Source organism: Ursus maritimus, unplaced genomic scaffold (genome assembly GCF_017311325.1).
Source record: "Ursus maritimus isolate PB19 unplaced genomic scaffold, ASM1731132v1 scaffold_6, whole genome shotgun sequence".
In the NCBI taxonomy this organism is placed as follows: domain Eukaryota; kingdom Metazoa; phylum Chordata; class Mammalia; order Carnivora; family Ursidae; genus Ursus; species Ursus maritimus.
Window position 1 is genome coordinate 47,383,037 of NW_024426774.1, and position 20,575 is coordinate 47,403,611.

The 20,575-nt window shown below is 50.2% G+C and overlaps 1 protein-coding gene and 1 pseudogene across 7 annotated transcripts in view; one reads left to right on the forward strand and one right to left on the reverse strand.

Moving 5' to 3' along the window:
• The window catches only part of DCTN1 (dynactin subunit 1), a 29,798-nt gene extending 18,579 nt beyond the window's left edge, over window positions 1-11,219 (forward strand). For 2 of the 7 annotated variants that reach the window (XM_040623301.1, XM_040623303.1), the window contains 26 exons: window positions 731-922; window positions 1,270-1,467; window positions 1,613-1,817; window positions 1,894-1,972; window positions 2,093-2,252; window positions 2,365-2,469; window positions 2,644-2,835; window positions 2,924-3,040; window positions 3,275-3,427; window positions 4,062-4,222; window positions 4,329-4,497; window positions 4,769-4,837; window positions 5,066-5,128; window positions 5,241-5,390; window positions 5,553-5,714; window positions 5,800-5,931; window positions 6,152-6,277; window positions 6,524-6,666; window positions 6,953-7,119; window positions 8,456-8,470; window positions 8,662-8,795; window positions 8,910-9,102; window positions 9,364-9,443; window positions 9,531-9,668; window positions 10,242-10,331; window positions 10,741-11,219. In XM_040623301.1, coding sequence (XP_040479235.1) covers window positions 731-922; window positions 1,270-1,467; window positions 1,613-1,817; window positions 1,894-1,972; window positions 2,093-2,252; window positions 2,365-2,469; window positions 2,644-2,835; window positions 2,924-3,040; window positions 3,275-3,427; window positions 4,062-4,222; window positions 4,329-4,497; window positions 4,769-4,837; window positions 5,066-5,128; window positions 5,241-5,390; window positions 5,553-5,714; window positions 5,800-5,931; window positions 6,152-6,277; window positions 6,524-6,666; window positions 6,953-7,119; window positions 8,456-8,470; window positions 8,662-8,795; window positions 8,910-9,102; window positions 9,364-9,443; window positions 9,531-9,668; window positions 10,242-10,331; window positions 10,741-10,878 — 3,531 coding nt within the window. In that variant the 3' untranslated portion in view covers window positions 10,879-11,219. The remainder of the gene's footprint in view (window positions 1-730; window positions 923-1,269; window positions 1,468-1,612; window positions 1,818-1,893; window positions 1,973-2,092; window positions 2,253-2,364; window positions 2,470-2,643; window positions 2,836-2,923; window positions 3,041-3,274; window positions 3,428-4,061; window positions 4,223-4,328; window positions 4,498-4,768; window positions 4,838-5,065; window positions 5,129-5,240; window positions 5,391-5,552; window positions 5,715-5,799; window positions 5,932-6,151; window positions 6,278-6,523; window positions 6,667-6,952; window positions 7,120-8,455; window positions 8,471-8,661; window positions 8,796-8,909; window positions 9,103-9,363; window positions 9,444-9,530; window positions 9,669-10,241; window positions 10,332-10,740) is intronic. The other 5 variants (XM_040623306.1, XM_040623307.1, XM_040623305.1 and 2 more) reach the window with 4 other exon arrangements.
• Window positions 11,220-18,199: 6,980 nt separating this feature from the next.
• LOC121101064 lies at window positions 18,200-20,060 on the reverse strand (annotated as a pseudogene).
• Between the last annotated feature and the right edge of the window lie 515 nt (window positions 20,061-20,575).

Consider the following 20,575-nt stretch of genomic DNA (forward strand, 5'->3'; position numbering starts at 1 on the left):
GGCCTGGGTAAATGTTGCCTGGTTAGAGCCCCTTTGTCTTGGGGGAGGGAGATGACAGAAGGTCAGCTGTACTGACCATGTTTCAAGGGGGAGCCTAGGAGTACAACTTCCACTTTGGCCCTTTTACCTGAAAGGTCCCTAAAGTAGATCAAGGGAGGGAGAATTAGCTCAACTCCCAAAGAGTGGGATACAGAGCTTGGTACCCCTACTTTTAGCCCAGCCTTCTCTGGGAACATGAAAGTTAGAGAACAAACTCCAATTTGTTCTTTTGCTCTGGGAATGACATTGAGGCACTTTTTCTTCCTGGGGGAGGAGAGTACAGGCCCAGAACAACGATAGGACTGGGAGTATTAAGAAATTGCTAGAATGATCACAACTGGGTCACAGAGGGGAGGTTTGGGGAGTAAGGGATTCTGCTCTAAGGGGGTAGTGCCAGAGCTGGGAGGAATATGGGGTCAGTGCCAAGGGAGAAGCATTATAATCTTACGTCTTCTATCACTTCCTCCCTCTCTCCTCTGCCCGCCTCCTGCCTCCCCCATCCTTTGTCACTGTCTCTGACTCTGTGTCATTTTTCCTCTCCCCTTCACTCTGCTTCTCTGTTCTCACTGTGCTTTGATACTCTCTCACTGCCTTTTTCCTTCTCTGTCTCCTTCCCTTGGTGGATTCTCATATTCTGCCTTTCTCACCACCCATGTTCTTTTTCTGGCCTTCCTCTGCCCTCTCTGAATAGCCCACCCGCCCAGCCAGTACTGGGGTGGCTGGGGCCAGTAGCTCCCTGGGCCCCTCTGGCTCAGCATCAGCAGGTGAGCTGAGCAGCAGTGAGCCCAGCACCCCGGCTCAGACTCCGCTGGCAGCACCCATCATCCCCACACCGGCTCTCACCTCTCCTGGAGCGGCACCCCCACTGCCTTCCCCTTCCAAGGTAAGGACTGGGGTTGGAGTGAAGAAGAACCAAGACATAGGGGAGCCTGTGACCCCAGGCAGGATCTTAGAAATTTTCCATGGTTGGGGGAGACCCAGAATTTGGCTCTGAAGGGTGGGGATGTAGAGTATGGTTCTGCCGTTCACTCAGCTACCCTTTCTTTTCTGCTTTTCTTCCACATTTTCCCCTTATGCACCCGTCCTTTCTCACGTGCTCATAGGCCACTTTTGCTTTTGACCCTGGGGCCGGAATGATGTTTGCATACATTCCTGTCCTTTTGCTCCAGCTCAGCCTTGGTGGGGAGGAGGGGGAGGCTATGCACCTACTGAGAGGTCTCTCCTTTGCAGGAGGAGGAGGGGCTGAGGGCCCAGGTGCGGGACCTGGAGGAGAAACTGGAGACCCTGCGGTTGAAACGGGCAGAAGACAAGGCAAAACTAAAAGAGCTGGAGAAACATAAGATCCAGCTGGAGCAGGTGCAAGAATGGAAGAGCAAGATGCAGGAGCAGCAGGCGGACCTGCAGCGACGCCTCAAGGAGGCGCGGAAGGTGGGACTTGGGGGGAACGAGGGAGCTGAGTTGCTTAGGACCCAAGCCGGTGCACTGGACACTAGGCCAGAGCCTGGAATAGCCTGTGCAAAAGGGTGCATGAGGCGTGTCTCTGCTTGCACTCCCACCAACCTCCACCCCTCAGGAAGCCAAGGAGGCACTGGAGGCGAAGGAGCGCTACATGGAGGAGATGGCTGACACTGCCGATGCCATCGAGATGGCCACCCTGGACAAGGAGATGGCTGAAGAGCGGGCTGAGTCCCTGCAGCAGGAGGTGGAGGCGTTGAAGGAACGTGTGGATGAGCTCACCACTGACTTAGAGATCCTCAAAGCGGAGATTGAAGAGAAGGGTAAGGGGCCAGGAGCTGCTGGGGGCCAGACAGTGGGGTTGGAACCGTGTCTGAAAATGTTCATGGTCTTCCCCAGGCTCAGACGGGGCAGCGTCCAGTTACCAGCTCAAGCAGCTCGAGGAGCAGAACGCCCGCCTGAAGGATGCCCTAGTGAGGTAGGGTCACCTCCCTGCTTGGCTCCTGGGCTCACTCTCCTGTCTGTAGATGTATTAGAGCGGCCACCGCCAGTGACTCAGACATCCTTTCTCCCTTCTCCCTTCCCTGCTTCCCCGCAGGATGCGGGATCTTTCTTCCTCAGAGAAGCAGGAGCATGTGAAACTCCAGAAGCTCATGGAAAAGAAAAACCAAGAGCTGGAGGTTGTGAGGCAGCAGCGGGAGCGTCTGCAGGAGGAGCTAAGTCAGGCAGAGAGCACCATCGATGAGCTCAAGGAGCAGGTCAGGGGAGCCCAGGCCCTGGCCCAGGGGACCCCTCTCCTCTGAGGTTGGTGTTGCCTCTTTCCAGGTACCTTTTGGCAGCCCTTCTCCCTGTTCCCTCCCTGTAACGCAGGTGGACGCTGCTCTGGGTGCTGAGGAGATGGTGGAAATGCTAACAGACCGGAACCTGAATCTAGAGGAGAAAGTGCGAGAATTGAGAGAGACCGTGGGGGACTTGGTAAGAGGATAGACCCCTGACTTACCACCCTGATGGAGGGTATTTGGAAGGCACTTGCTGAAAGAGGGACTGGCATGACTCCTGACCTTTGAGCAGGCTGTGGTGAGTGGCCCCACCCTGACCTGCCACCCTGACTCTGCCTTTCCTTTGCCCTGCTGCCTTGTGGCCTCCCAGGAAGCGATGAATGAGATGAACGATGAGCTGCAGGAGAATGCTCGAGAGACGGAACTGGAGCTGCGGGAGCAGCTGGACATGGCGGGTGCACGGGTCCGGGAGGCCCAGAAGCGTGTGGAGGCAGCTCAGGAGACGGTCGCAGACTACCAGCAAACCATAAAGAAGTACCGCCAGCTGACCGCCCACCTTCAGGTGCCCGTGTACCCCCTCCTGTCCACGCGTAGTCACCCTGGGCTCCCTAGTGACTCAGCTGTGCCTCATCGTCTGTTTCTCCTCCCAGGACGTGAATCGCGAACTGACCAACCAGCAAGAAGCATCTGTGGAGAGGCAGCAGCAGCCACCCCCAGAGACTTTTGACTTCAAAATCAAGTTTGCTGAGACTAAGGCTCATGCCAAGGTCAGGACAGTGGTTAGGCCAGAGAGTGGGGAGTGTTGGGGATCCAGCCTGGGTGTGGCTGTAGGCTGATCTGGACTTCATGTGGCTGGAGGAGAGGGGATGCTTTGCTTGGGGGTCTGGAAGCCTCTTGGCCTAGGCTTGTCCCAGAAGTAGGGGACCTGGTGGAACAAGGCATGTTAGTTCCGAGGCTCTCTCCAGCCTGGCTGAGAGCCCACCTACCTGTCCACCTCACAGGCAATTGAGATGGAATTGAGGCAGATGGAGGTGGCCCAGGCCAACCGGCACATGTCCCTGCTGACAGCCTTCATGCCCGACAGCTTCCTTCGGCCGGGTGGGGACCATGACTGCGTCCTGGTGCTGCTGCTCATGCCTCGTCTCATTTGCAAGGTATGACCAATCAGACTAATCCCGTGTTCAACAGGAAGACTCTTTTGAGCTTGCTGTGTAGCAGGCCTGGAGGATGCCGAGTGAGGATCGCAGTCGGTGTCCCTGCTCACAGAGGGTTGATCGTGGAGTGGAGGAAGGTAGTTAACTAAGTCGCAGGTGGATGTGTATTACAGACGCTGGGCTGTGACGGGCAGGTGGCTTCTCTGAAACAGCACCGTTGGGGCTCTGATTTAGGTGGAAGGGTGGCACTGGAGGAAGAACATTTGAACTGAGACCCAGAAGATGATTAGGAGCTAGTTGGGGGATAACCGTCAGGATAGAATTCAGGTAAAAGGGTAGCAGAAGCAGTAGCTTTAAGGCAGGAAAGAGCTCGGTCCCACTGGTTCACTACCTTTTCTTCTCCACATCCCTAATCCTCACAACCGCCAATAATCACAGCATTATCCGTTCCCTAGGTGAGACTCCCTCCCCATCTAAGAGCTGTTTCTGTTTTCCTCCTCTGTGTGTCCATGTGTGTGTCTCTCCCCGCCCCCGCCCCGCCCCACCTAGTTGCTTAGTTTGTGTCCTGTGTTCCTGAGTCTGTGTTCTCCATCCTCTGCTCTGAGCCCCAGGTCCCTGGTGCTTCTTCCCACAGGCAGAGCTGATCCGGAAGCAGGCCCAGGAGAAGTTTGAACTAAGTGAAAACTGTTCGGAGCGGCCCGGGCTCCGAGGAGCTGCAGGGGAGCAGCTGAGCTTTGCTGCTGGGCTGGTGTACTCGCTGAGTCTGTTGCAGGCCACACTCCACCGCTATGAGCAGTGAGTGACCCCCTGGCCCCTGGTCTGAGACCACAGGGCCAAGATTGGGTGGAACTGAGATTGCCTGGCAGGCCTTGGCCTCAGAAAACCGTTCTCTGGTCTCTAGCGCCCTCTCTCAGTGCAACGTGGACGTGTATAAGAAGGTTGGCAGCCTCTACCCTGAGATGAGTGCCCATGAGCGCTCCTTGGATTTCCTCATTGAGCTGTTACACAAGGATCAGCTGGACGAGACTGTCAACGTAGAGCCTCTCACCAAGGCCATCAAATACTACCAGGTCGGCGGCGAGAATTCGGCTTGGCACAGCAGGGAGGGAAGGTTTCTCCTGCTGGGGCTGTTGCCAGCGTGGCCAAGGTTGTGGGTCCTAGGCCGGCTGCTTAAGGCTTGGCTTGCCCCTAAAGGAGTTTGCCTGAGGATGCAGTGCCTTGGGGTCTCAGATTCTCTTACACCTCCAGAGTCCTAGGATGACCGGTGCTCAAGTTGCAGTTTGGGAAGAATTCTCTATCCTTCCAGCATCTAAAGGCTGTCTCTCTGTCATTTCTCCTCAGCATCTGTATAGTATCCATCTTGCCGAACAGCCCGAGGACAGTACCATGCAGCTGGCTGACCACATTAAGGTGAGGTGTCTGGGCCAGTGGTTGAGCCCCCTGTAGAGATCAGCAGTGGAGGACATCAGGTCAAGAGATCTGGCCTTCAAGGGGTGTCCCATAAGACTGGAACAGTCAGATCGGGGAAGGTGGAGAACCGACATCTTTGTTGGTGGAGGGTGGGGACTACTTAGAAATGGCGATGGGGCAGAAGGGCTCCTGTTGGGAGCTGACAACCACAGGCATCTTTCCTTACAGTTCACCCAGAGTGCCCTGGACTGCATGAGCGTGGAGGTGGGACGGCTGCGTGCCTTCTTGCAGGTGAGAGCACAGCCGGATCTCTTTGACCTCCTCTTCCTCATTAGTCCCCACCTCCTCACCTCCTGCCCTGATGCTGTGTTGGTTCCCCATCTATTTCCTGTTCCCTGAGTAGGGTGGCCAGGAGGCTTCAGATATTGCCCTCCTACTCCGGGACCTGGAAACATCATGCAGTGACATCCGCCAGTTCTGCAAGAAGATCCGAAGGCGAATGCCAGGGACAGATGCTCCTGGGATCCCAGCTGCACTGGCCTTTGGACCACAGGTTTAGGGCAGCGAAGGGGGAAGGAAAGGAAGCTGAGTAGAACCAGGAGGGGCCTCGAGTGTTGCGATCTGCCTCTGGTCGGGGAACAAGAATGGTCTTGAGGTAGCTGGGAGCTGTGGCGTGGGACCCAGGGTGGGCTCCTGACTCTGGACTGTCGCACAGGTGTCGGACACGCTCCTAGACTGCAGGAAACACTTGACATGGGTGGTAGCTGTGCTGCAGGAGGTGGCAGCTGCTGCTGCCCAGCTCATTGCCCCGCTGGCAGAGAATGAGGGACTGCCTGTGGCTGCCCTGGAGGAGCTGGCTTTCAAAGCAAGCGAGCAGGTGGGCCTGGACGGCTGGGTGGAGGTGGTGGTGATGGAGTCATGTGGCAAGTATGGGATCTTCACTGCTGCCCTTGCTCCTGCAGATCTACGGGACCCCCTCCAGCAGCCCCTATGAGTGTCTGCGCCAGTCAAGCAACATTCTCATCAGTACCATGAACAAACTGGCCACAGCCATGCAGGAGGGCGAGTATGATGCAGAGCGGCCCCCCAGCAAGGTGGGTAGGGAACTCTTTAGAGGGGCTCGAGGATCCCAGAGGAGCCGGACTTACAGAGCTACTGCTGGTTGTGGGAGGGCTGGGAGGCAGGAGAAGGGAATCCGGAGAGCACCACCCTGCTTGGAAGGCAAGGCTTTCCCTATACCCAGCTCTCTCTGGAAGGAGGACTTTGGTGACTTCCTCTCCCCATCCCTGCCTTCTGCTCCCACCTGACTCCTAGCCTCCTCCAGTTGAGCTGAGGGCTGCAGCCCTTCGTGCAGAGATCACCGATGCTGAAGGCCTTGGCTTGAAGCTTGAAGATCGAGAGACAGTTATCAAGGAGTTGAAGAAGTCACTGAAAATCAAGGTGAGGGTGTAGTGTAGGCTCAGGGTCTGGGGGGCCAGGAAATATTGCTGAGGTATAGGACAACACTGAGTGTTGGGGATCTCCTGGGACTGAGACGGGTTGGGGGTTAAGGGAAGAAGTGGCACCTGTGATTAGTAGGGGGAGCACCTACGGGCTCTTAGGAGCTTTCTAGTTCGTGGTCTGTCCCAGGTTCTTGGGGCCCATGAGAGGATGTAAGGGAACCAGACACTCTCTGCCCTTGTCCAGGGGGAGGAGCTGAGTGAGGCCAATGTGCGACTGAGTCTCCTGGAGAAGAAGCTGGACAGCGCTGCCAAGGATGCAGACGAGCGCATCGAGAAAGTCCAGACTCGGCTGGAGGAGACGCAGGCACTGCTGCGGAAGAAGGAGAAGTCAGGCGCCTTCCCCGGGTCCCTGGTTACTGCCCTCCTCCTTCCTGCCAGCTGCTGTCCCTCCTAACCCGTCCCCTCCCCGGGCCCTCTCAGAGGGAGACCCCTTCCGGGGAACAGATGCCATTTTGCTTCCCCACTGCCAAGCCCACTGTGTCATCCCAGCGGAGCATGTGCTGCTCCTGGCTCGTCACCAGCAGGGGTACTCCGAGGACCTGTCAGGCCTGAGAAGTGGGGAAGGGGGGCTCTGGGGAAGGGACGCTGCCCAAGCACAGATTCTCTTTCACAGAGAGTTTGAGGAAACGATGGACGCACTCCAGGCTGACATTGACCAGCTAGAGGCAGAGAAGGCAGAGCTAAAGCAGCGGCTGAACAGCCAGTCGAAGCGCACAATCGAGGGGCTCCGGGGGCCCCCTCCCTCGGGTATTGCTACCCTGGTCTCTGGCATTGCTGGTGGTGAGTGTAGTGGGATAGGCAATGTCGGCCCAGATGAGATTGAATGGCTTCCCTCCTGTCTTTGCCTCAGTTTGACTTTTGCCCCCCGCTTACTGGATGTTCAGCCAGGAATGTGTTCGCCCAGTTTCGCTCTATGAAAGCTTTTTTACCAAGTTTTTACTTCTCCTGAAGATATGCACAGAGTCCCCCTGGTCAAGGTGGGGCATTACCAGCTTTTCAGTGGAGCTCAGAATTAGAACAACAGTTATACTCTAGCAGATGTCCCTTTTGGGTCTGGCCTTTCTGTGCCAGCCCTATATCCCAGAGGGTCATCAGCCTGCAGCAGATTAGACTAACTCTGCTGCTGTATCCAGCCATGCCTGATGCTTGCTCTTGATTGCTCCTCTGCTTGCACTTTGTATTTCTCCCTACTGAGTTCACGTGACTTTACCCTGTGGTGTGGTTGTCTCTTCCATTGCTGAGTTCTCCCAGTTCCACTTGGGGCTTGTGTTCTGACCTCTGCCTGGTCTCTAGTGTGGTCAGGGCTCCTTACCTGGAGTTTTTCTAGTTCTGAGGCCCAGTCTCCCCACTTTTCCTGGACCAAGGAGGTGGTCACTGCCATGTTAGTTCTCGTCTGCTCTGTAGTTTTTCAGTTTCTTTCTTACCTCCAGAAGACAGACTTCTTGCCCTGAAGCCCTCAGGATCTCTAGAGCTCCCCTGCTATGCCTGTCTTGTTCTCAACAAAACCCCCTTCGCTGGTGCCTCTTGTTCTTGGTTGGTGACCGAGTACTTGTTGGCTTTGGACTCATGTGGTACAGTTGGCTGCTGTTCTTTGGCCAAAGGGTCTCCAGAGTTACCACGTTGTGTTGTCATAGCACAGGCTCTCTAAACAGATACTGGTTCTGATTCATGAAACTTCCCACCAAAAAAGAGCGTTTTTCACCCCAGCACAATGGGGAACCTGAGGAGGAGGGAATGCGGCTGCACCTTTAACTTCAGCTTTGCTGCTGCAGAATACCAAGGGTGCAGACGTCTTAGGGTCTCGGGAGTGTTCCCTCTGCCCTTCTTGGAGATGGAGTGTGAGGCAAGGAGCAGGAACACCTCCTGCCCCAAGTGCTTCCTCCAGCACGCACCCCCACTGCCACTCTTCCTCACACCTCGCCCCTCTTTCGCACATATTTGCTCTTCCTCCAGCGCAGAGGGCAAGGGCAGCGTCTTGTTAGGGGGGAGTGATGGTTAGGAAAGGGTTTTCCTGTAGGTCATGTCCAGGATTCCTCTGGTGTGGCCCCTTAGCCCCCAAATCATCTAACTCCTCTCTCCTCTTTTCCTGCTCCCCCATGGGCAATCCCGAGCACAGAAGAACAGCAGCGAGGTAGAGAGCCACCTCGGCGAGGGGTTACCAGGGTTGTGGGAAGTGGGTCTGGGGGAGCAGGGTAAAGACTCCCTCCTTGGGAGCAACCAGGACTGGAGGTGGGAGAGGATAAGAAAGGGGATGAGCAGGGTTGGGGCCCATCTTCCACCCTCTGCGCTTGCGGCTGATGACATTTGTCTTGGTACACACAGGCGGTGCACCTGGGCAGGCTCCAGGGTCTGTGCCAGGCCCCGGGCTGGTGAAGGACTCACCACTGCTGCTTCAGCAGATCTCGGCCATGAGGCTGCACATCTCCCAGCTCCAGCATGAGAATAGCATCCTCAAGGTGAGGGCGTCACAGGAAGGACTGGGGCGCAGGTGGAGTCTACCTGCCCCACTGATGATAGATGGCAGGGTCTTCTATCATCTCTTACCACCATTCCTCTTCTTCCCCCCACAGGGAGCCCAGATGAAGGCATCTTTAGCAGCCCTGCCCCCTCTGCATGTGGCAAAGCTCTCCCCCTCACCTCACGAGGGCCCTGACAGTGAGCTAGCAGCTGGTGCGCTGTATCGTAAGACCAGCCAGCTGTTGGAGACATTGAATCAACTGAGCACACACACCCACGTAGTAGATATCACTCGTTCCAGCCCTGGTATGGACCCACCAACCCCTGAGATGTATAACATACCGCCTCTCTTTACCCTGGGGATATAACCCCTACCCAGGCAGCTGCCATACCGTAGAGGCTCTTCCTAGCATTGCTTTCTGGCCTCAGTGGTCAGTTTGCTTGATTCACCCATTCTCTTATGTACCTGCTCCACGAGAGGGTCTAATATCTGCACGCCTAACCCTTAATCCAGTACAGCGGCCTGCCTGGGCCTTGGTGAGCCTCACTAGCCTTCCTTCCCCACAGCTGCCAAGAGCCCGTCGGCCCAACTCCTGGAGCAGGTGGCTCAGCTCAAGTCCTTAAGTGACACCATCGAGAAACTCAAGGTTAGCTCAGACCCTGCCCTTCCTCAGTCTACAGAGTTTGCTTCATAACGTTCCCTGCTGGAGCCCTTAGCACATTCATTTCCACAGGCACTGCCAGAGTTCCAGTGGGCCCAGCCCTGTGCTAGACAGCCCACTGGGGAGAAGGTAGAGGGCAAGGCAGGGTTCCTGCCTCAGAAGCTCACTGTCATGGTGCAAACAGAAGACACAGTCTCATCAACAAAATGGGTTGAGCTGGGATCATTTTTATTTTATTTTTATTATTTATTTATTTATTATTTATTTATTTATTTTATTTATTTATTTTTAAAGATTTTATTTATTCATTTGACACAGAGAGAGACAGCCAGCGAGAGAGGGAACACAAGCAGGGGGAGTGGGAGAGGAGGAAGCAGGCTCCCAGTGGAGGAGCCCGATGCAGGGCTCGATCCCAGAATGGCGGGATCACACCCTGGGCCGAAGGCAGACGTTTAATGCCTGAGCCACCCAGGCGCCCCATGGGATCATTTTTAGAGTGTGGGGTTTGGGTACAGCTTCTTCAGTGCTGAGATCACTGTGGGGTAGAATGGTTGGGGATGGCTTCCCAGAGGCTGTGGAGTTTGAGTTGGGCTTCAAAGGATAGGTATCTGTAAAGTAAGGATGTTGGGTGGGGATGGGGTTGGAGTGAGAGCAAAAGTATGGTGACAGAGAGGACCAAGTCCCTGCTCTCCTCCTGATATTAGTGTCCCTGTGAAACCAGGGAGATTTTGGGCTAGCCTTGGGGGTGTCCCCAAAATGAACCCTTGTTCTACTCCTTGCCAGGATGAGGTCCTTAAGGAGACCGTATCTCAGCGCCCTGGAGCCACAGTCCCCACTGACTTTGCCACCTTCCCTTCGTCAGCCTTCCTTAGGGTAAGAGGGAGCATGGGGAGGAGTTCAGGCAGTATCGAGGCCTCAGGTGGGTCCTTCCCCTCTCCCCCAGAATATGAAGAGGCCTTTGGGGTCTCAGGTCCAACAACTGCACATCCTGAGTTAACTGGCCAAATCTCGTAAGCAACTCAGGAGTCCTTGCAGTGCTTCCAGAAATTCCAGTATTTTAGCAGTTGAACATCTTTTATGAATTGGCACCAGGAGAGGCTCAAAACTCCATTGTCAGACTATGTACCCCAGTTCTGATTTGGAGTATGTGGTCACCATAGTCTGGGAGCCCTAAAGTCTGTCTTGTGGGAGCTGCCTTGGTCTCAGTGCTCAGGGTCCCTGTTGGGCACACAGCTCAGGTGAGCCTCTGACCTGGGGGCCTCTTCTCTTTGCCAACTCCCAGGCCAAGGAAGAGCAGCAAGACGACACTGTCTACATGGGCAAAGTGATCTTCTCGTGCGCCGCTGGCCTTGGACAGCGACACCGGCTGGTGCTGACCCAGGAGCAGCTGCACCAGCTTCATGGTCGCCTCATCTCCTAAGTGCTCCTTCCGCCCCATCCACTTCTACCCTCCGCCCTCCTCGTGCCATTCTGCCCGATGCACAGCCACCTCAGCTAGTCCCCATTGTAGAACTGTGTGTGCACAGCTGTCCCTGCCCTGTTCGGCTTCACGTCCACCTGTCAGTGCCCACCCCTGCCCCTTGACTTGGGTTCCCCTATTTCCATTCCTTGGCCTCTGCCAGGATTTGCTGTTCAGCTGCTCCCTCCTTCCTGAGGGGCCTCAGGGCATGTGGGGGGTAGGCTGAGACCCCACCACCAAAGGTTCAGTGAGGTCCCCCTGATAGAGGACTTCACCCTTTGATTAAAGCAACTTCTGCTTCAGTGCTTTCCGTGTGGTGTTGAGAATGAGACTTGGGCCTTTTGGTTCAGAGCAGGAGTGGAGGAGAAGGGATCCTGAGGAGGCTTTGGCTGTGCCAGATTCGAGGGCCCCTCTCTGTAGAGACCAGTGGAACGGTGTGCCCCTCACATTCACATGCAGGAAGTTACTGTGAACAAGGGGAAAAGGGCTAGACCAGGGGCTTGACACCTAAGTTATTTATGGAGTTAGGGGAGCTAGGACTTAGGATCAGCCACCCTACCTCCATGCATCTGTCAACCGGTTCCCACTCACAGCAGAGGGACCTTTCCAGAATTTAAACTGGGCCATGTTATTCCCTGCTTTAACTCCTGAAATGATTCTTCCAACTAAAATTTGAAATTTAAATAAAATCCTAAAGTAGTTGCTCTAAGTATCTAGAACTTAAAATTTAAATGCACTAGAATTGCACACAAGGCCATTTGTGTTTTGGGTCCTGCCCACCTCTCCAGCCTCTCTTGGGGCTACTTGTCCACGTGTGCATGGTGGTCTTCCCTTAGTGAATCCCTGCAGTTGCTCTGCCACCCTGTGCTCTCTCAGGCCCCTTGCCCCTGCCCAGAAAGCCAGCCAGCCACCTCCTGCCCCACCCCACCTCAGCTGACATCCTGTTCATTTACTAGGACAGCTCTGGCATTGACACCTTAGGAAATCTCCAATTCCTGTGACCTGTTGGGTGCTCCTGTACTGGAGGGAGCAGAGAATATGAACATTTTTTCCAGGTGTGCTTGGATTTAGTTGTCTTGTTCCTTGACAAGGTTTCTAACTTTTGGTTTGCTTTCTCAATAACAGAATGGGAAGAATGACGCCTTCCAGGGTTGCCGTGAAGGCTAAAAGAGATAATGCATGCCAGCTTCATACTGGGAAGCAGCTCTTGTCATTGTAGTCATCAGTTTACCCTTGGTCACCCACTGTAGACAGACTGAGAGTTCCTAGAGGATGTCTTTTATCTTGGCATCCCCTAAAACACAGGGAGAAGAGTACGTGTTTGGGAAGGAGAACTGTGAGTTTCATTTTGGAAATGGATATGAGGTGCTTGTAAGAATGTCTGAGTGCAGATGGCCTTTGGCAGTTGGAGCTGGCTGAGTCCTGGAGCTCAGCACGAAGTCTGGTTTGGAGATACGGTTTGGGGAATGAGTTGTGTCAGTGGTGGTTGGTTTGGGTGAGGTGTAGGGTCTTAATTCAGGTTACTTAGAAAACCGAATCAGAGGCGAAGCTGAAGTGCTAGTGCTTTATAGTAGTTGCAGTCCCAAAGTACTGCGAGTGAGGGGAGGGGAGGGAAACTAGGCAGGGAAGGAGAAGAAACAAGGTTTGTTTTAATGAGTTGCCCACTGCTTCACCAAGACACAGCTAGCCACCTGCCCATGTGTGCTGTCTCTGGTTAGACTGTTCACAAACACCGTGCCTGGCTGCAACATTACATCGGGTTGAGGGAGGGATGGAGAGCAGATTCACCTGCTCTCCTTCCTGTCTTCTGTCTTACGTTGCTCCAAGTTTGCCCTGTGAGGTGTTTGCTCTCCCTCACTTGCTGGGATTGTATTACTTAGCCACCAGGAAAGCCAGACCCCATGCCCTGCAGTCCCCCAAGTCCTGAAGTAGCACAGTGAACAGAAGGGCACTGGCCTACAGGACTTGGTCAAGGCAGAGCAAGCAACTGAAGGCCTGGAAATCAGGTGAGGCCACAAGTCACCTGAGGAGAGTGTCCAGGCGCGGGGAGGGCAGTCCTAAGTGTTCAAGAGCCTGCAGTGGGGCCCAAGGGAGCATCCATTGGAGCAGAGGCTCCCAGAGGAAATGTCAGGGCCAAGGAGGAGGGATTCAGGAGATGTGGTGAGCAGCCTCTGATATAGCTCAGAGGTAATGTGGCTGCATTCTAGAAAGTAGCACCTGATTGTCAGATGCCTGGTGAGCTGACCAGAGCAGTCTCAGTGGGGTAGAGGGAGCAGAAACTGGGTCATGGTGGCCAGAAAGGGGAGAGAGCAGCATGTGTGCACTGTGTCCCAATAATCGTGGAAGCTGGGTGGCCAGCGGATGGCAGACAGCTGATGCAAGCATCATTGCCTGTGGATGGCAATGGGAGCTGCTCATGGGGCCCAAGATGGTTCTGGAAACTGGGCTGTGATGATGGGGGAGAGAGGCCTAGTGAGGCACTCTGTACCAAGGATGGGGGACAGTACAGAGACTTGAGCCTCTGCTGGCTCATCCTAGGAAACGTGCAGTGCCCCAGAGCTGATGGTGCCCTACCCAGCCTTGGGGCTGAAAGCAAACCACGAGCACGAGCATGTGGGTTCCACAGCTCCAGGTGCCCAAATGGGGAAGCTTTGTAGGATGGAATACCTTGACCCCTGTCGAGAAGGCCCAGGGGCACCTGGAGAACATGGGCTCTGCGGGTGAGGGCTCCTCCTGCCTCCCTGTGGGTGTTAGGCTCCATGTAGCCCTCTCCTCCAGGTATATTGAGAAACATGTCATTCACCCAGGCTGCTTTCATCTGTACGATGTGTGCCAGCTGAAACAGGCACTGCTGCTCCAGGGACACATGGCCACTACCGCTGAGGTGCGCAAAGGGGTGGCCTGGGACATTTGATCTCCATTCCTCTCCGCAAGCCTGGGGAGTTTGGGAGTGAGACCTAGACTCATCTTGCCCAAATAACTGGGGTCAGAGTAAATATGTCTGTCATCCTGTGTTTTGTTTTGTTACTTTTTCTCATAGGAAATTTCAACATTCAAATGAGAGTAGGGTGTAATGAATCTCCATTTGCCGATATCATTTCATGACCAATTATATTTCCTCTATACCCCTTTGCTCTCCTTTCCCTCCAGATTATTTTGAAGCAGATCCTGGGCATTATCTTATCATTTCATTTCAAAGTATTTTAGTATCCCTAAAAGATAGTGTTCTTAAAGAAAACTATAATACCATTATCACACCTAAAAAATTTAATTCATCAAATATCCAGTGTTCAGATTACCCTGATTGTCTCATAAATGTTTTGTTTTACAGCATGTGTGTTTGGGTAAGGCTCAAAGAAAAGACAATACACTACAAATAGTTGTCTCTTGAGTCCCTCTTTCTAAATTACCATTATTGCACCAAAACACATATGCTTTGTTTGCATATGCCTTAAACTTTATTTTTAATGTGTCAGCAATGTATACATATATATATACACACAAACACACACATGCATATATATAAAATCGTCTTGAGAATACAAAAAATACAATGTGAAGGAAGATTGAGAACATAAGTTGCCAGTACTTAGTCACTAATGATTGTAGAGATTTTCCTTTTTTTTTTTTTAAGATTTTATATATTTATTCATGGGAGACAGAGAGAGAGAGGCAGAGGGAGAAGCAGGCTCCCTCTTGAGCAAGGAGCCTGACGCAGGACTTGATCCTAGGACCCTGGGATCATGACCTGAGCTGAAGGCAGATGCTTAACCAATGGAGCCATTCAGGTGCCCTGAGATTTTCCTTTCAGTGTTTTCTATTTAAAACTTTAATTTAAAGATTCCCTGCCGTGGCTCTGCAAGCATAGAGCTGCTGGAACGGGAGTACAATGAAAAAAATGGACCCAAAGTAAGGAAGAGGTAAAGGAGGGAAATCAAGAGAGAATGTATTTTGAAATTAAATATAAGGATTTCCTTCATTCAGATTGCAAGCATCTGTCTTCGCTTGGGCTGCTACAGCAAAATACCATAAACTGGCTGGCTTATCAACAACAAAAATTTATTTCTCACAGTTCTAGAAGCTGGAAGTCTGAGATCAGGGTGCCAGCATGGTCATGTACTGGAGAGGGTGCTCTTCTGGTCACAGACAGCTGACATCTTGGATCCTCAAATGGCAAAAAGAGAATAAGCAAGCTCTCTGGCCTCTTAGAAATGGACTAGTCCCATTCATGAAGCTCCACACTCATGACCTAATCTCCTCCCACAAGCCCTACCTCTAAATACTATCATTTCAACATGAATTTTGAGGTACACATACATTCGGTCCATAACAGCATCCAAATACGTGCTAAGAGAAGAAATTATGTCCTCTTATTTCTGCCTCAAGTTGCCCATTAATTAAACAAATTGATAGGGCCCATTGACCTGTGAAGGAATGTTCTCCTCATAGCACTGTACACAAAAAAGGAGGCTGGGGGAAGGGAAAGTGGTGGGAGAGCAACCTGCTTTTGAGGTTCTCTAGGTGTTGGGTACTAGAGCCTTCACTTTGGGAAGCCTGTCAATTAGCTGGAGCTATGACCCTTCAACTTTGTAAATGATAATGTAACACATTTCTACTGAAGAACTTTAAGACAGATAAAAAAAAAAAAATGTTCACAGAAATGGGCAGATACCCAGGCAGCATGGCAACATAGGTACTCATCATGAGCTAAGTGGTTTCAACCTCTCTGCTCCACAGGTCAGGTTAGAAATTCTAAACGTGCCAATGATTAAACAATGGGGCAAGCACCAAGGAAAGCTTTGCTTCACGTGCAGCAACAGGATGGAACTACAAGAAAACAAACACTTCCCTAGAATATAACTGAGAGCAGCCCCTTGTACTTCCTTCATCCAAGCCACACCTACAGGCCAAAGATATGCTTCTCCAACCAACAGAAAAGAATAGTGGAGATGTCATCGACACAACCTTCTCCCATAGGAAGGGAAGTGTGAACGTACAAGAGGGTGATGGAGCTGCAGACAGCCCTGGATGCCTTGAAGAAGGGTATAGAACAGCGCCCAGAGAGGACAACTCTCTCCATCCCTACCCCTGCCCAAATTCTGGATTTATAGTCGCTCAGGTTAGTCTATCCCTTTTCAGAGAATTAGCTCAGGGGAAAAGGAAGTGCAAGGATTTCTTGTCCCTGAAATTGCTAAGTAAGACTTCACAAAGAGGTGCGCAAGGATCATGAGATGACTGAAGGACATGAAATGTAAAAGGTGGAGAAGAATTTTAGCAGATGTTAGGGGTCATTTCTCCCTGGCCTGCTGAGCCCTTCACAGTAAGCCCCAGTGCCTGCCTTGTTAATGGGCAGGAAATGGCAGATACACAGCAAGTAACGTCAAAGGGAACCACAAACCAGCTTGCACGCCATGGGAAAGCTAAGAAAAAGACTGTCCAGTAGTTTTAGTTCTGGGACAGAGAAGGGCTTTCCAACTTAAAGATTTGTGTCCCCAGGGTCATGGGTCATCTGTTTTTAATTTTTCATATTTTATTCCTGGTATTAGTAGCTTAAGAAAGTAGAGTTTTCCCAATTACTGATTTATAATGTTTATAAACAGCACACAAAATGCTCCATTTCACAAATAGTAACATTCACCGATCTCTTTAAATGCAATTTAAATCCTTATTTTATTTTTTTCCTCTTTTTTTCTAAGATTTTATTTATTTATTTGACAGAGAGACAGCCAGCGAGAGAGGGAACACAAGCAAGGGGAGTGGGAGAGGAAGAAGTGGGCTTCCAATGGAGGAGCCTGATGTGGGGCTCGATCCCAGAACGCCAGGATCACACCCTGAGCCGAAGGCAGACGCCAAACGACTGAGCCACCCAGGCGCCCCTAAATCCTTATTTTAAACTAAGTGCAATAATAATTTAATAAAGCGTAGCTAAATACACGCAAAATACGTATATCCTGAACTGCAGGAAGGTGAGGAAGTGGCTTCCATGGCCATATTTGGTTTTAATCAAGTACGTCTTTCCACAATGAACAGGAACTAACAAATATGTTAATAAAACACTACCCCAAATGCTTATTCTGCCATCAGGTCTTTAAGCAATTCCATTCCAACTACTACTAAAAGCATGTATTTTAGAAGCTTTAATCTGATCCAGGAGAATGATTTCTCCTACAGCTTGACTATATAGTGTGTATAAGCCCCAAACCTTTCAAGTCAAAAAAGCTTTCCGATGCAAGCATTCACATGAAATTTAGTTTCTCCAAAAAATCACTTGCTATCTAATGAAAAGGATAGAGCAAATTATTTTTTAAGACATAAACATTCTTACCAAAGACTATATTCCAATATCATCTACTTAACAGAAACACAAACCAGTTCACTCTCTTTATTTTTCACTTTTTATTTAAATTCCAGTTAACATACAGTGTGATATTAGTTTCACGTGTACAATATAGTGATTCAACTGTTCACTATCTTTAATAATCTGTTAGATTACTGTTGTCTAGAAACTTGAAAATACATGAAACATATTTCAGGTATCACAGGGTCAAAAGTGACATTTAGATTTCACATATTAAACAGCTATAGTATAGCTTACAATGGCAGAAAGACACCTAATACAAGTACTACTTCATCATATCTTCGAAAGTCAGAAGGAACTGTGTGGTTCGCAAGATAAGATAACTTTTGTGTGGTCATTGAAACCCAGTAAGTAATTCAAGTATGGTAATATCAAAGCAGGCAATTAAAATCTCAAATATCACTCTTAAATTGAAGACATGAAGATTTTGTGTTTTCCCATCTTCCAATTACATAGACCTTACTGCTGAAAATATTCAGTTATTATATATGGCTGCCCCACAAGATAATGAAGCTTCAGAAATTAGAAACATGTCAGGATCTATAGTAGGCTTCATCAAATTCTTTTCCAGCCTGTTTCAATTCTTCATTCACAGTAATCACGAGTAACCTTAACAAGTTTCCCTGGATCGTTTCAAATCAAGAAGATGAAATCTTCAACTTGTTCTCGACCTTGTCTTTCAACTGACATCGCCTTGTGCATCATTTCAGTGATGAACTCTATGACAAGGTCTTCAAGAATATCTGCTGGCTCCTCTGTGTAAGTATTCTGATCACCCCCCAAAAAAATATATATTGCAATTGTTTAGAAAAAATCTCTTCTGCACCTCATCTGTTTTCTTCATCAAGGATGGGGTTTTCTTCCCTATCTTCTCGTGGTCATTTTTATTCTTCAAGTCCGTTCTTGATGTTCTGCCAAGGCTATTCAGTCCTGGACTTAGTTGGATGGCTGTGGTGCCAGGTTTGGAACAGAGCTGGATGCAGGGCCAAAGTCTCCCCAAGTCTGGAGAGACTGGAGTCTGGAGACTGGAGCTGGTGTCATGACAGGAGTAGAAGCCCATCCTAAAAGGTTATCTGTGTCACTGCCTCCATGGTTAGATTTGGAATGGGTGATGGGGGCAACATGATTGCTCATGGCATCCTCTGAGGGTGGAAGGGGAATAGTGATTTTGCCTCCAAGGGCGGTTGGGAGTAAACTTAGGTCCCCAGTGCCCTGTGGTCCTGGGCTTAGAGACCCATCATCTCTTGGTTGCAATGTTCCTACTACTCAACTTGATGGTCTGTCCTTCCTTGAAGCCCAGATCCAACTTGGGCTGAGTATCTAGTTCTTGAGATTCATTGGACATCTTAGATACTTGCTTTACCCACTTGAAGTGATTTTTGCAGAAGGATATTAAAGTCAAAGGCGTCATTTGATCTATAAAGTAAATGTCAATGAAAGCACTATGCCCAGTGTCATCCTGGAACCAGATTAGACTGTAGAAGCTGGAATCTGTCACTATCTCCTCAGCAATGATAGGGTATTATTTCTACTGGTGCCCAAACAAAGAGCTCCCATGATATTTTATACTCGAGTTGATAGGAAACCTTCCCTTTTGAAGCGATTTGGAGGTGACCAGTCTAAGTAGGGTGGCCTGAAGTCCAGCCTGTAGCTGCTGTTGGAGGCACTGGGCAGAATCTGATAGATGCTGACACTCAGCTTCATACAGAGGTCAAGGCTTGTATTTCAACTGTACTATCTTGACCCTACTCTCCATGCCTACTAAGTCTCTTTTTGTCTGTAGGTTCTTTCTTGCTTTCTTTTGCCTTATAATTTATGTGTTGAAGGAACTATTTCTCAGAGTCTGGATTTAAAATATATCCTCATGGTGTTAATAGGTTCCTCTGCCTTCCATATTTCCTATAAATTTTTAGATTTACAGCTATGATTCTCAAAGTGTGGTCTCCTGACAACCAGCATCTGCACCACCTGGAAATTTGTAAGATAAGTTAATAGCCCACCAGAGGCGCTGGCCACCCCAGAGGCGCTGGCCATCAAGGTCACCATCTTGGTGAGGCTTAGCATCCCATTTTTTAGGTCATCCACTGAAGAATAGAAGTCAAAACAACTGGGGTAGGGAGGGATAAAATATTGGGTGAGATAGTAGTTGGTCTCTTGGTGGGATGGCATGCAAGTATTTCTAGGTTTTAATCAATGAAATATTAAACATTTTTTGCATTGCATCATGTCAGAACAAACGAACTGGTGGACTTATGGTTAAAAAGTTAACTTAGTTGATTTAAGGTACTTTGAAAACTGTATGCCTACTAAGGTCCAAGTTTTCCTGCCTTTCTTGGAGAAGTGTAGGGACAAGTGTTCACTCTCCCTCAATGCTTAGGCTATCAGATCTGGGCACTTTCTAGATGACAAGGTAGCTCAGAAGTGGCAGACCCTCTCCTGGAGTTTTAGGTCGCTTACGTACTTGGCAGCTGAGGACACCTTGTTTAGAAGATCCTTGGCTGGACACTTCACCTGCGGCAATGGCTTGTCAAGTGTCCATAGAGAGTTGAAATCCAGGCCTGTTTTCCCTTCTGATCTTGGTGGAGAGGGTCAGCCCATGACTGGCCATTCTAGACAATCAGAACATATGCAAACAATTGAGCAAGGACCAACAAGTGAAACAGGTAAACTTTTGTGAACTCATGGAGTAAACACAACTTGCCTACCAAATTGTCCAATCAAACTTTGTTTTCCAAAGTCTCAGATCTCAGTGGATAAAATCTAAGATCAATTACGTGAGACCCATGTTGATACTCCTTTGTAAAAAATAAATAAATTTAAAAAAGCAAAGGATAGGTTGTATGCATTTGTTAACACTCTTAGAACTGAACACTAAAAGAGAATGGATTTTACTGTATATAAACTTTTAAAAGTGGATTAATAAAGAAAAATGGACTTAGATGGACACAATGATAAAACAAGTAGTTGACCACAACTTGTTAGAGTTTTCCTACATGTTTACACAGTGATACAGGAAATTCATTTTTAAGTGGGGGGAAAGAATCCGAACTATTTTGGAAAGTAGGCAGTTGGGCTCCCGTTTTAAATGAAGATATGTTATCTGAAAAAGAAATATCCCCACTGATGCTAGGTCAGTGAGGGTCAGAGTGAGAAAGGGTACAGAGACTGGAACTTATCCATTCTGCTCTCGATGGACACTTGGGTTGCTTCCAAGTTTGAGTACCTACAAACCATGCTGTATAAATATCCTTGTTCACGTGCTCCGGTACACATGTGCGAACGTGGAATTGCTTGGTCGTT